Source organism: Podarcis tiliguerta, assembly GCF_965153285.1.
Source record: "Podarcis tiliguerta genome assembly, chromosome: 4".
Taxonomy (NCBI): Eukaryota; Metazoa; Chordata; class Lepidosauria; order Squamata; family Lacertidae; genus Podarcis; species Podarcis tiliguerta.
Window position 1 is genome coordinate 6,034,234 of NC_139537.1, and position 13,409 is coordinate 6,047,642.

The 13,409-nt window shown below is 47.7% G+C and overlaps 2 protein-coding genes across 4 annotated transcripts in view; one reads left to right on the top strand and one right to left on the bottom strand.

Annotated features, from left to right (window-relative positions):
- The window catches only part of PPME1 (protein phosphatase methylesterase 1), a 41,792-nt gene extending 31,890 nt beyond the window's left edge, over positions 1-9,902 (bottom strand). Inside the window, exons 1-3 of the mRNA XM_083436672.1 lie at positions 9,663-9,902; positions 5,630-5,723; positions 5,165-5,257 (exon numbers count right to left, since the gene is read on the bottom strand). Coding sequence (XP_083292798.1) covers positions 5,165-5,257; positions 5,630-5,723; positions 9,663-9,763 — 288 coding nt within the window. The 5' untranslated portion in view covers positions 9,764-9,902. The remainder of the gene's footprint in view (positions 1-5,164; positions 5,258-5,629; positions 5,724-9,662) is intronic.
- A 1,233-nt stretch (positions 9,903-11,135) lies between these two features.
- C2CD3 (C2 domain containing 3 centriole elongation regulator) overlaps positions 11,136-13,409 on the top strand; it is a 71,892-nt gene continuing 69,618 nt past the window's right edge. For 2 of the 3 annotated variants that reach the window (XM_083435961.1, XM_083435962.1), the window contains exons 1-2: positions 11,137-11,303; positions 13,139-13,408. In XM_083435961.1, the coding sequence (XP_083292087.1) occupies positions 11,240-11,303; positions 13,139-13,408 (334 nt within the window). In that variant the 5' untranslated portion in view covers positions 11,137-11,239. Of the gene's footprint in view, positions 11,304-13,138; position 13,409 lie in introns of all 3 variants that reach the window. The other variant, XM_083435960.1, reaches the window with a different exon arrangement.

Here is a 13,409-nt window from a genome sequence, read left to right on the forward strand (position 1 = left end):
GTTTTTTTAGCTGCTCGCGCTACTCAGGGGGAGCAGTAAAAAAAAGGGGGAATACAGTGGTACCTCTGGATGTGAACGGGATCTGTTCCAGAGCCCCATTCGCACCCAGAAGCGAACGCAACACGCGACTGGGCGTGCGTGGGTCGCGTTTCGCTGCTTCCGCGCATGGCATCATTTTGAGCGTCTGCGCATGCGGCGAAACCTGGAAGTAACACGTCCCATTACTTCTGGGTCGCCGGGGAGCGCAACCTGAAAATGCTTAACCTGAAGCGTATTCATCCCAAGATAAAAAGGTAAAGGTACCCCTGCCCGTACGGGCCAGTCTTGACAGACTCTAGGGTTGTGCGCCCATCTCACTCAAGAGGCCGGGGGCCAGCGCTGTCTGGAGACACTTCCAGGTCACGTGGCCAGCGTGACATCACTGCTCTGGCGAGCCAGAGCCGCACACGGAAACGCCGTTTACCTTCCCGCTAGTAAGCGGTCCCTATTTATCTACTTGCACCCGGGAGTGCTTTTGAACTGCTAGGTTGGCAGGCGCTGGGACCGAACAGCGGGAGCACACCCCGCCGCGGGGATTCGAACCGCCGACCTTTCGATCGGCAAGCCCTAGGCACTGAGGCTTTAACCCACAGCGCCACCCGCGTCCCTGAAGCATATTCATCCCAAGGTATGACTGTACAAAAGCACGGCTCTCAGAGTGCTACAGACGCCACCCAGCCCCCCCCCCCCGCCACCTTCAGAGATTTCAACAGGTTCAGCCAGGATTAGGCGGGCTAGAAACCTGACGAAAAATTAAATCCGAAAGCCGAGGTGCTTCCGAAACCGAATTCTGTGGTGAATAAATTTTGTTCATGGCCATTTCCTCCCCAAGGCGGCATACGTGGGTCTTCTTCCCCTCCTCATTTAATACCCACAACAACCTGGTAGGTAAGTAGGCCGAGAGGCAGGGAACCGTTCTAAAGTGCGCCCCCCGCCCCCCCCCCCGTGAGCTTCACAGCCAAATGGGGGTTTGAACCCTGGTCTCTCCCAGGTTCAAATCTGACACTCTCACCAGTACACCATACTGGAAATGCCACAGTCTGCGGCTCCAATGCAACGCCAGTAAATTTAAAGCTCCTGGTGTGAAGGTCTTAACATTTATTTTACTTACAGTGGTACCTTGGGTTAAGTACTTAATTCCTTCCGGAGGTCCGCACTTAACCTGAAACTGTTCTTAACCTGAAGCACCACTTTAGCTAATAGGGCCTCCCGCTGCTGCCTGCGCCGCCGGAGCACGATTTCTGTTCTTATCCTGAAGCAAGTTTCTTAACCTGAAGCACTATTTCTGGGTTAGCGGAGTCTGTAACCTGAAGCGTATGTAACCTGAAGCGTATGTAACCTGAGGTACCACTGTATTTTAACAATATGTACAGCTTAACCATTTTTTTTTTTTTTAAAAACTATCTATGCAATTACATAGTGTTAAATATTCATGAGAAAACGCCAACAAATTTAACAGATTTTGGAAACAAGTAGGCACGACAAAATGTCAGGGGTCAGCAAACTTTTTCAGCAGGGGGCCGGTCCACTGTCCCTCAGACCTTGTGGGGGGCCGGACTATATTTTTTTTGGGGGGGGGAAATATGAACGAATTCCTATGCCCCACAAATAACCCATTTTAAATAAAAGCACACATTCTACTCATGTAAAAACACCAAGCAGAGATTAATTTAAATAAAAGGACACATTCTACTCATGTAAAAACAGGCTGATTCCTGGACCATCCGCAGCCCGGATTTAGAAGGCGATCCAAGTTTCCTTGGCACTGGGTGGGGAGATGTGTGAACTCTCAGTCGGAAGGGTGGAAATAGGGAAAAAGCTCCAGCCTGTTTTAGGGCGGGGTGGGATTTGCACCAGGCACACTTATGAAAAATGAGAGCCCTGCTGCAAAGACGATGACGCTTCGTGATTTGCTCCTGCCACCTAAATAACATATTTTTGGAATTGCAGTGATTAAGCGGCATTGAGGCTCCAAGGCGGGTTTTAAAAATAGGCCTTTTGTTCCAGGAAAATCGACTGGGTGGCAAAAAACCAGGCGCGGCGGAGAATGCCTGTTGAAAAGGCTCCCAAGAGCCAAGGAGAGAAGGGATGCCTGCAACTGCGGAAGCCATTATGCTCTCCAACTTTTAAGCCAGAGATGGGGAGCCTGTGGCCCTGTGGATATAGCTGGACTCCAACTCCCATCATCCCACAGGCCATGTTGGCTGAGGCTGATGGGAGTTGGAGTCCAACGGCCCCTGGAAGGATCCAAGTTCCCCTTATTTTAATTTATTGGGCCGCTGGAATCCAAGGAAGGACAAACGGGGGCTGGGTTGAGGGAATTTCTGCAAGTCGGTAGCAGCGAAAACCTGGGCATGTCTGCTCAGAAGAAAATCTCGTGGCTTGCTACCCAGGTAAAGTGGACACAGGGTTGCTGCCTTAAGCCAGTTTGGATGCCATGCTGAATCGGATTTCCCATGCAGTGTTCTGCTTCCATCAGTGGTCCAAGCAAACAGGAAGCCGCCTGCAACCAAGGCAGGTCATTGTTCCATTGAGAGCTGTATTGCCTACCCTGGCTGGCAGCAGCTGCCCAGAGTTTAGGACAAGTCTCTCCTAGCTCTACTAGGAGATACAGGGGAGAGTGAGGCCATTGGTCAAAGTACCCTAGACTTCCCAGACCTGGGACCCTTCTGGCTGGAGCTGATGGGAGTTGTAGTCAAAAAACAAATGAGGACACTAGGTTAGAAGAAGAAGAAGAAGAGTTTGGATTTGATATCCCGCCTTTCACTCCCTTTAAGGAGTCTCCAAGCGGCTAACATTCTCCAACAAACAACAAACACTCTGTGAGGTGAGTGGGGCTGAGAGACTTCAGAGAAGTGTGACTGGCCCAAGGTCACCCAGCAGCTGCAGGTGGAGGAGCGGAGACACGAACCCGGTTCCCCAGATTACGAGACTACCGCTCTTAACCACTAATACCACACTGGCTCTCTAGGTTGGGGGGGGGGACAGGGAAAGCTTAACTGGCAGCAACAGCAGCTTATAGAATTGTAGAGTTGGAAGAAGGGGTTGCTAGAGTCATCTAGTCTAACCCACTGCAATGCAGGAATCACAGCTGCAGAATCCCTGAAAGGTGATCACCGAATCTCTGTTACCTCCGGCTTGGTCTACTGCAACGCGGTCTACATGGGGATACCTTTGAAGCTAGCTCGGAAACTGCAGCTACCGGTGACTGGAGGCTGCAGCCGAGACCACATAACACCGGTCTTGAAAGACCTACACTGGCTCCCAGTACGTTTCTGAGCACAATTCAAAGTGTTGGTGCTGACCTTGAAAGCCCTAAACGGCCTCGGCCCAGTAGACCTGAAGGAGCGTCTCCACCCCCATCGTTCAGCCCGGACACGGAGGTCCGGCTCTGAGGGTCTTCTGGCGGTTCCCTCATTGTGAGAAGCCAAGTTACAGGGAACCAGGCAGAGGGCCTTCTTGGTAGTGGCGCCCACCCTGTGGAACGCCCCCCCCATCAGATGTCAAAGAAATAAACAACCATATGACGTTTTAACCACTGCCATAATTGTATTGTTTATCATTATATTGATCATTAATTTAAACTTAATTTTACAGTACTGTGTTTCTGATTTGTTTAGTATGGTATGTGAGTCTGGCCTGGGACTGTAATAAATTCAATTCAAATATATGACATTCAGAAGACATCTGAAGGCAGCCCTGTTTTGGGAAGCTTTTAATGGCTGATGTTTTAGTGCATTTTTGGCCTTCTGTTGGGAGGCTGCCCAGAGTGGCTGGGGATACCCAGCCAGATGGGGACGGGTACAAATAATTTTATTATTATTATTATTATTATTATTATTGGACCACCAACAAAGGAGAGCCTGCCGCCTTCTGAGGGGGCCTTTTCCTCTATCAAACGGCTGTTGCCGTCACAAAGTTCTTCCCGATGCTTAGTCAGAAAAAATATGCCCCTCACCATGAAGCTCAATATTGGAAGATGCAGGAGAAACTGAAGAAAAGTCTGTTTCATGCAGCGCAGAGTTAAAAGGGTGGGATTCTGTGCTGCCGCTTGACTAGAAGGCTCCTGAAAGCGCAATAATACCTCTATGCTTGCCTGGACGGAGAGGGGTTCATGTGCGTGTCTCTGTATAGTGTTACACAGCAACACAGAGTGGTAAGATTCCAGGGGGTTCAACAATCTTGCCTCCTTGGAATAAGGGTTAGCGGAGACTGTGGTGTCTTTAGGATGTATGGTTTTCTCTTCTACACTCACAGCAGGTGCCCTGCTCTCCGTCGTAGCCTTTAAAAACAAGGCAGCAATTGTGCTGGAAAGCCACAACGCATTTGCTTGCGGCCATCGAGCCGCAACATGGATTCTCATCCCGAAGGACGTTTTCCGGGTTTATTCTGTAAAGGCGCCTCGCAAGCAGAAGGGGCTCCGTAAACAACGAAATATTAGGACCAGAGGCCTTTCTCCTGGGCATGGTCGGCCAACAGGTGCGAAAGAAGGATAGAACTTTCTTTATGTATGCTACAACAGCAGCAAGAATACTTATCGCGAAGTATTGGAAGACACAAGAATTACCCACTCTGGAAGAATGGCAGATGAAGGTGATGGACTATATGGAATTGGCGAAAATGACCGGCAGAATCCGAGACCAGGGAGAAGAGTAGGTGGAAGAAGATTGGAAGAAATTTAAAGACTACTTACAGAAACACTGTAAAATTAATGAATGTTAGAATGATGCTGGATTGACGTTAAGTGGGATTTTTTAGCAGCAATGTCAAGGAATATGTAAAAATGGATTGTTAACAGGTGATAATTTAAAGCTATAATATATTAAGATAAAAGATTAAGATAAAATTAAAGAGGGAAAGGATTTGCTGAATTAACCAATTGAACTGGAATGCAAGAAAGGGAGGTGTGAGGAGGTCAGGGAAATAAGTAAAGGAAAGATAAGATATGGAAAGACTGATTTGTTTTTAACTGCTTTTATTTTGTATTTTCTTTTTCTTTTTATTCTGCTTTATTCTTTCTAATTTTTGTAATATGTTGAAAAATTTAATAAATATCTTTTTTTAAAAAACAACAACAACAAAATAATAGCCACAGGAAAAGACGTGCAATCAGCTGTTCACTTACGGTAAACACAGCCCAGGAAAGGGCAGAATGGCCTCCGCCGTGTAGAAGGAGTAAGACGGGACCCTCGGACCCACTCTTGTAAATTCGAAAAGTGTATGAACAGTTAAGGACATTGTAACCTTCTCAAAATAAAAAGAGAAAGACCTCCGAGTTAAGATGCAAGCTGCAACATCGTCTGTGCCTCCCAGGAACACATCGTCACTCAGTCAACAGGACATTATTTTATTTTTTTATGCCCAGAAGACTTTGGCAACGTCCTTTGGCAGCGCTGAATCGGTTCAGTGCCACCCAAAGGGAGCTCAATCAGGGAAACATTTTGCAAACATCACCACCCAAGGCCATCTGCCGGGAGCCACACAGCGTAGAGGGTGGCAGCTTCTAAACAGGGGCCTTATGGCTACATGCATACAACAGAGGACCCTATAAATCAGGATTTTTTTTTAACAAAGGAGGGGAAAAGGATATATCCTTGCCAGAGTCGCTCTCAACCACAACATCCTCCATGGACTCGAAGTACTGGCTCCACGGGACAGCAGAATAATCTCGCTTCCTTCCAGGCCTGGAAAACAGAGACACAACGCTTAAATATTGCACCTGGGTGGCTTAAGAGGTATTCTGCTGTGTGCAGGAGGGCCCTTTATGTGCAACGACAGCCTCGTTCTTGCAATTTAAAAGAAGGAGAAGAAAGTTACGGCCATTCCTTTCATTACAGATTGGATTCCCCTCGGGTACCACAAAATAATCCGGGCTCCATCACTGCACATCTTTTGCCAGCAACTCAACATTTCCTTTACAGTGGTGCCCCGCAAGACAAATGCCTCGCAAGACGGAAAACGCACTAGACGAAAGGGTTTTCCGTTTTGGCGGTGCTTCGCAAAACGAATTTCCTATGGGCTTGCTTCGCAAGACGAAAATGTCTTGCGAGGTGCTGCGATTTTTTTCCGCTCCCCACCCCCTTTATCTAAGGCACTAAACTGCTAATAGCCTTTTAGCAGCTAATCCACTAATCCCTTAAGCCTTTAATAGCCGCTAATAGCCGCTAAACCGCTAATAGCACTAATCCGCTAATAGGGTTGCTTCGCAAGACGAAAAAACCGCTAGACGAAGAGACTCGCGGAACGGATTCTTTTCGTCTTGCGAGGCACCACTGTATTTACCAAAGAAAGCTTTAGAAATCTATACTGCTGGATGGTGGAGTCAAGCAACAGAAATAATATCACAGGTTGGCACACAGACATTTCACAATCATCCTGGGACTGAATATAAGGAAAACTAAGATCTACATCAGGCATAGGCAACCTCGGCCCTCTAGATGTTTGGGGACTACAATTCCCATCACCCCTGACCACTGGTCCTGTTGGCTAGGGATCATGGGAGTTGTAGTCCCAAAACACCTGGAGGGATGAGGTCGCCTATGCCTGATCTACATCCAGCAACCTGCAGCCTCCCAGATGTTGCCAGACTACAACTCCCATCATCCCTGGCTGCTATACATGCTGACTTAGGTTGATGGGAGTTGGGGGAACATAAGAACAACATGCTGGATCTGACCAATGGCCCATTTAGTTCAGCATCCTGTTCTCACAGCGGCCAACCAGATGCCTGTGGGAAACCTGCAAGCAGGATTCGAACACAAGAGCCCCCTCACCTGCTGGAGGGCTGCATCAGGGGCTGAGAAGGCCACACACATGCCATACAAATAAGGTGTTCTATGAGATTACCGGGACACAGGTTTGGGGGCTAAATCTCCTTCTCTCACAACCAGATACAGTGGTACCTCAGGTTAAGTACTTAATTCGTTCCGGAGGTCCGTTCTTAACCTGAAACTGTTCTTAACCTGAAGCACCACTTTAGCTAATGGGGCCTCCTGCTGCTGCCGCGCCGCCGGAGCACAATTTCTGTTCTCATCCTGAAGCAAAGTTCTTAACCTGAAGAACTATTTCTGGGTGAGCAGAGTCTGTAACCTGAAGCATCTGTAACCCGAAGTACCACTGTACAGTGGGCGCTCGGGTTGCGAACGTGATCCGTGCTGGATGCACATTCGCAACCCGCAGCGTTCGCAAACCGCAGAGGCGCCTCTGCGCATGCGCAGGATGCGATTTGGCGCTTCTGCACATGCGCAAAGCACTATTTAGCGCTTCTGTGCAGGTGCGACCAGCGAAACCCGGAAGTAACCTGTTCCGGTACTTCCGGGTTTCAGCGGGTCCGTAACCCGAAAAAACGCAGCCTGAAGCGTCTGTAACCCGAGATATGACTGTATTCCGAAGCTTCACCTGAAACTACTCCAGCCAGGAAAGTGGTGCTGGCCTAATTTCTCCCCTACAGCAACCCCAAAACAGTCTCGCCTCAAGCATTATTTTTACCGTGCAGAGAGAAGCTGAGATTATTAGCTCAAGGTGGCCTCCGTCCTCCAAAAAGCTGCTCAGAGCTGCCAGAAGCATAGCCAGATGTGCTGCAGAGCAAGCTTCCCCAAGCTTGTGCCCTCCAGATGATTTGGACTCCCACAAGGCTGCTGGGAGTGAAGCGTCGAAAACATCTGGAGAATATGAAGACTGGGGGAAGGCTGGTCCAGGCTGGTTAGCTGTTCTCACCGCAAAGTCTCGGGCGGAGATCTCGGCTGGCTCCGCTGCCAGTGCTGTTGTTTTTTTATTGCTTTCACTGGGGAGTGGACCTGGGACTTCCGTGTGCAAATGGTGTGTTCAAGCAGCGAGCGACGGCCCCTCCCAGAGAGACGCCTTCCGCTGTCACTTTGCATCTTCCATGCACAGCAGGTTTCCCCACCCAGCCTCCCCTGGCAAATGGCCAGCAAGCGCCACAAACTGGTTGCTGCCTTGAGGTTGCCCCTATTGCAATGTGATTTTTACCACACATACAATGATGGGACGTGGGTGGCGCTGTGGGTTAAACCACAGAGCCTAGGACCACAGAAGGTCGGAGGTTCGAATCCCTGCGGCAGGGTGAGCTCCCGTTGCTCGGTCCCACCTCCTGCCAACCTAGCAGTTCGAAAGCACGTCAAAGTGCAAGTAGATAAATAGGTACCGCTCCGGCGGGAAGGTAAACGGCATTTCCGTGCGCTGCTCTGGTTTGCCAGAAAGCGGCTTACGGAAGCTGTACGCCGGCTCCCTCGGCCAATAAAGCGAGATGAGTGCCGCAACCCCAGAGTCGGCCATGACTGGACCTAGTAGTCAGGTGTCCCTTTACCCTTTACCTTTTTACAAGCTTTCACATCGCAAACGACAGACTTCAATTTCCAGGAGAATCCCCTTCTCTATCCTTTCTCACCGGGCAAAAAAAAAGAGGACCCCTTAAACCCTTTGGGTAAGGGTGAAGAAATTGCAACGCCCCATGGCATAAGGCCAGAAGCAGCAGTCAACCTGGGATTCCCCAGGTGGCCTCTGTCCACGTCTGCAACCCAGGAGTAGTGCTTTCTACGGCGCACACTACTGCCTCCAGAGCACCTCCTTGCATGCATAAATTCAGTCGTGCTCATGAACCAACCTTTTAGAGTGGGTGAGGGTTATTTCACGCACGCTCTCAGCCAACTGGGGCGGGGGGGGGAGTGGGGAACTAGGGTGGCCTACCCTGCAGGGTTGTTTTGCACGCAATGCATTTTCAGAAAACACCATTATGAGCACCGCAGCTGTTGTTATCCACCCTTTTAAAGCAGGCACTTTTATACACTTCCGCCCTGTCCTTTGGAACTGGGCCCCTCCTTAATATACCCCCCCCCCAATATTACACATCACATAACTCCTATTTGCTGTTGGGATCTGTCTGTTTCAGGAGACAATGGAGGGGTGTGACTTTATGTCAAACCCCCATGATACACACATACATATATACACGCATATCCACATTGTATATATGTAAAGGAAAAGGGACTATTAGGTCCAGTCATGGCCGACTCTGGGGTTGTGGCGCTCATCTTGCTTTATTGGCCTAGGGAGCCGGCGTACAGCTTCCGCCGGAGCACAATTTCTGTTCTCATCCTGAAGCAAAGTTCTTAACCCGAGGTACTATTTCTGGGTTAGCAGAGTCTGTAACCTGAAGTGTCTGTAACCTGAAGCGTATGTAACCCAAGGTACCACTGTATATTTACATACATACACACATATAAATATATAAAAATACATATATATGAAAATATACACAGTGTATGTATAGATAGGACACACACACCAGACTTCCATTGAAAGCAGAGATCACCCCCTCCCCCCCTTCAGAGCCCCCCTTCATTTTGCAGACAATCATCCCCCCCAAAAGACTCCCCCACCCACGCGTGCTGTGGAAAATCCCCCCCACCGCCCCCAATAAACCCTGGGCAAACCCCGCCCCGCCCCATTCATCCTCCCCAAAGCCACGCCCCCTCCTCCACTCGGCGCCCCCTTCCCCACCCCAGCCGCATGACGTCACGCCACCCCGGTCCCCCCGCCGCGTGACGTCATCTACCTCCGCGTGACGTCACCCGACTCCCCCCCCCCGTCTCCCCCTCGCGTACCCCATGCGCATCTTGGGGAGGGCCTGGCCGCTTCCCCCGGCGGGTCCCGGAGGGCGAGGGGGCAGGCGGCCCAGCTGCAGCTGCTTCTCCAAGGCGGACATGGCGAGGGCGGCGGGGAGAGGCGAGGCGGCGGCGGCGAAGGGGCAGGATCCGGCCCCCGCCCTCCCAGAAGGAGCCGCCGGCCAGCCGCTCCCAGCAGCCTCTGCGCGCCTGCGCCGGAAGAACGCCTCCCCGCGCCCCAAGGCCTGCTGGGAAATGGAGTTTCTCAATATTCCAAACGGGAGCGGCCGCGGTGCACCCTGGGAGGCGCGGTTCCGTTTTAGGGATATGAGCGAGGCGGGGCGGCGCCGTAGAGATAGTAAAGTTGTAGAGTCGCTTTTTAGTTTTCCATGATTAAAAGCTGGAATATATTTATACTTTTTCCATTACAAATGTTCATATTCCATTCAATTTACTAATACTGTCATAATCATGTCCTTCCCTTACCCTCTCTTCCGCGGTTCTGTATATTTACCCACTGTGACTGCATATTCTAATTGCTCCATAAGTTTTATTGTCCTCCTTACTCAATCATACCTTCATATACTTTAATCCGCTCCATCCCTGCTAACGTTTCAACCTGCAAACATTTCCCACTCTCCTTTAAATACTCCACTCTTCCTGATCTCTTATTCTATAACAACAATAATTTATTACTGTTAATAATAATAATGTTGATATTAATATCACTATTAAAATTAATAATGATTATTTACGTAGACAAGGATTAAATGTAAGGTATGTGTTTAGAATAGATTTATGAGAAATTTTGAAAACTTATTGGTTAGAATATTTGTGTGAGATTGTATGGGGAAAATACAGAATAACAGATACAATCTTGTTTAAAATGTATATTGGATGTGCAGTGGAAGTTAATCAATGAAATTTTATTATTAGTTTCATACTGAGATATTTGTCGAATTAACTTGGGAGAGATTCTTCCAATTCCCCCCCCTTTATATTTTCTTCTTTTTTCTTTTCTTCTTTTTCTCTCTTTTGTTCCTTTTTTCATATATATGTCCTTATTTGAAATATATATATGTATTTGTAATATTTTGCTTATGATTTGTAACAATTATGTTAAATAAACAATAATAAATAAATAAATAAGTATCACTATTATTTTAAAATCTAAAAATGTTTTTAATTCTAATAACCATAATAATCATAATTAATAATAATTACTAAATTCGTTGAATTTGCTAAATCTGAATACTCCACCCTTTTCACCCGCCGTTCCTCTCTCCCTTGTTCTCCATCCCTGCGCTTTTGGCAGAAGCAAAGCCGCAGCCCCTCAACTGGAATGCTCCTCTATATTTCTATCTCTACGGTGCTAGCGAAGGTCCCGCGGAGACGCCTTTCGGTGGCGGCGCCTGCAGCCCCGCAGCGCCCTCTGGAGGTCGGAGGTCTCATCGGAGGCGGCGAAGTCCCCGCCGGGCTTTCCTCCCGCCGTTGGCGCCGGTTTCCCAGAAGGCCGCGCGGCGGCGGCGGCCGTTGCTAAGCAGCGGGAAGCGGGCCCGGGGGGCCTAGTCGGGAGGATGAAGCAGAGGAAGGCCAAGGCGGCTGGTCCGGCCCGGCCGGGGTCCGGCCGCAAGAAGAAAGGTGAGGGGGGGGGGGTCGGGGACCCCGTAAAAGTAACGGGGCGCGGCGGGCTGTCACCCCGAATTGGTGGGTGAGGCGGGCAGGGAAGGAAACGACAACCCCTCCCCCTGGGCTCACCACATACCTTAAATTTATTACACTGGGCAACAATTTTTTACTTTTTGAATGTTGTCTAGATTTCGATTTCCCTTTTCGACATAATCACCCAGAACTATCAGACCTGAATACTTCTTGTCGTTAAAATAATCATTTCCAATCAAAACAATTATTCGACATGGCATTTTACCCCCACCAACTTCTTCTAAAATGCTCCACACAAGCGTACATGTGAACAAAAACGTAAAAAAACGACATGTGGCCATAGCTCAAAAACTTGACCTGATTGAGCAAAACCAATGTGATTTTTGGATTCAGCGCATCAGATTCGTCCTAAATCAACTGAAAAAACGCAGACAACAAATTTGTTGTTGACCAGTGTTATTATTATTACCAGGCTCACCACATGCCTTAAATTTGTTGTTGTTGTTGTTGTTATTATTATTATTATTATTATTATTACCGGGCTCACCACATGCCTTAAATTTATTATTATTACCGGGCTCACCACATACCTTAAATTTATTTTTATTATTATTACCAGGCTCTCCACATGCCTTAAATTTATAATTATTATTATTATTACCGGGCTCACCACATACCTTAAATTTATTATTATTATTATTATTACTGTGCTCACCACATGCATTAAATTTATTATTATTATTGCCAGGCTCAACACATACCTTAAATTTATTAATATTATTATTATTACTATTATTACCAGGCTCACCACATGCCTTAAATTTATTAATATTATTATTATTACTATTATTACCAGGCTCACCACATGCCTTAAATTTATTAATATTATGATACCAGGCTCACCACATACCTTAAATTTATTATTAGTATTAGTATAATTACTGGGCTCACCATATACCTTAAATTTATTATTAGTATTATTATTTTCACTACTACTATTACTATTACTACTACAACTACATTTATATTTATATGCCGCCTGATAAGGGACTCGAGGTGCCTTACAGACAACAGCAAGAACAGCTAAAAACAAAGAAAGAACAGCAACCATCAAAATACAATTTAGCACTGATAGAATTTGAGAATTATTCTAGGGACAGAACTACCTAAATTGCAGAGCTCCGTTTTGTAACAGATAAAAGTGAAATAGAAGGAATAAGAAAGAAAATAGGAAACGTAGGGGGGGGGAGAAGTTAATACAGTGGTGCCCCGCAAGACGAATGCCTCGCAAGACGGAAAACCCGCAAGACGAAAGGGTTTTCCGTCTGCAGAGGCGCTTCGCAAGACGAATTTCCCTATGGGCTTGCTTCGCAAGACGAAAAATGACGGGAAAAAGTGAATTTTTTTTTTGCTCCAAAACCCCTTATTATGAATCGCTAAGCTGCTAAAAGCATTTTAGCAGCAAAACCGCTAATCCCCCACCCCTAAAAAAGCCATTTTTAGCCCTTAAAGTGCCAATAGCGCTAATAGCGCTACTCCGTCAATGGGCTTGCTTCGCAAGACGAAAAAACCGCAAGACGAAAAGACTCCCGGAACGGATTCTTTTCGTCTTGCGAGGCACCACTGTACAATGAACCATGGACCCGGGGAGGGGGGAAGAGAAGAGACACCGATGTTTTGTTGGGTATTTGGATGACATTGGGTTACTATGTAATAATTGAAAGATGATAAGCAAAGTTCATTTTTAAAAAGAAATAAACTAACTGGCCTGGGTTGGATAAATAGTAATGCTGTGGTCTACCTCTTCTCCACAGACGTCAGTGATATCTCCCCCTCTACAAGTTTGCCTCCGCTTGTAGAAGGACAACTGCACTGCTTTCTGAAGCTGACCATTAGCAAAATCCTGTGGATGGTTGCCAAGCCACCTGCTTCCTTCCTTATCCGGGTGAGATGGTGGGGAGAAACGTCGGATGGTACAGCCTTTCTTCCCCGGGATACCTCACAGGCCGAGCAAAAAACCCTCAAAACTACGACCCGCTACCCAGTTCGGTGTGGACCAAAACAGTTTGTCTCCTATCTGACAGG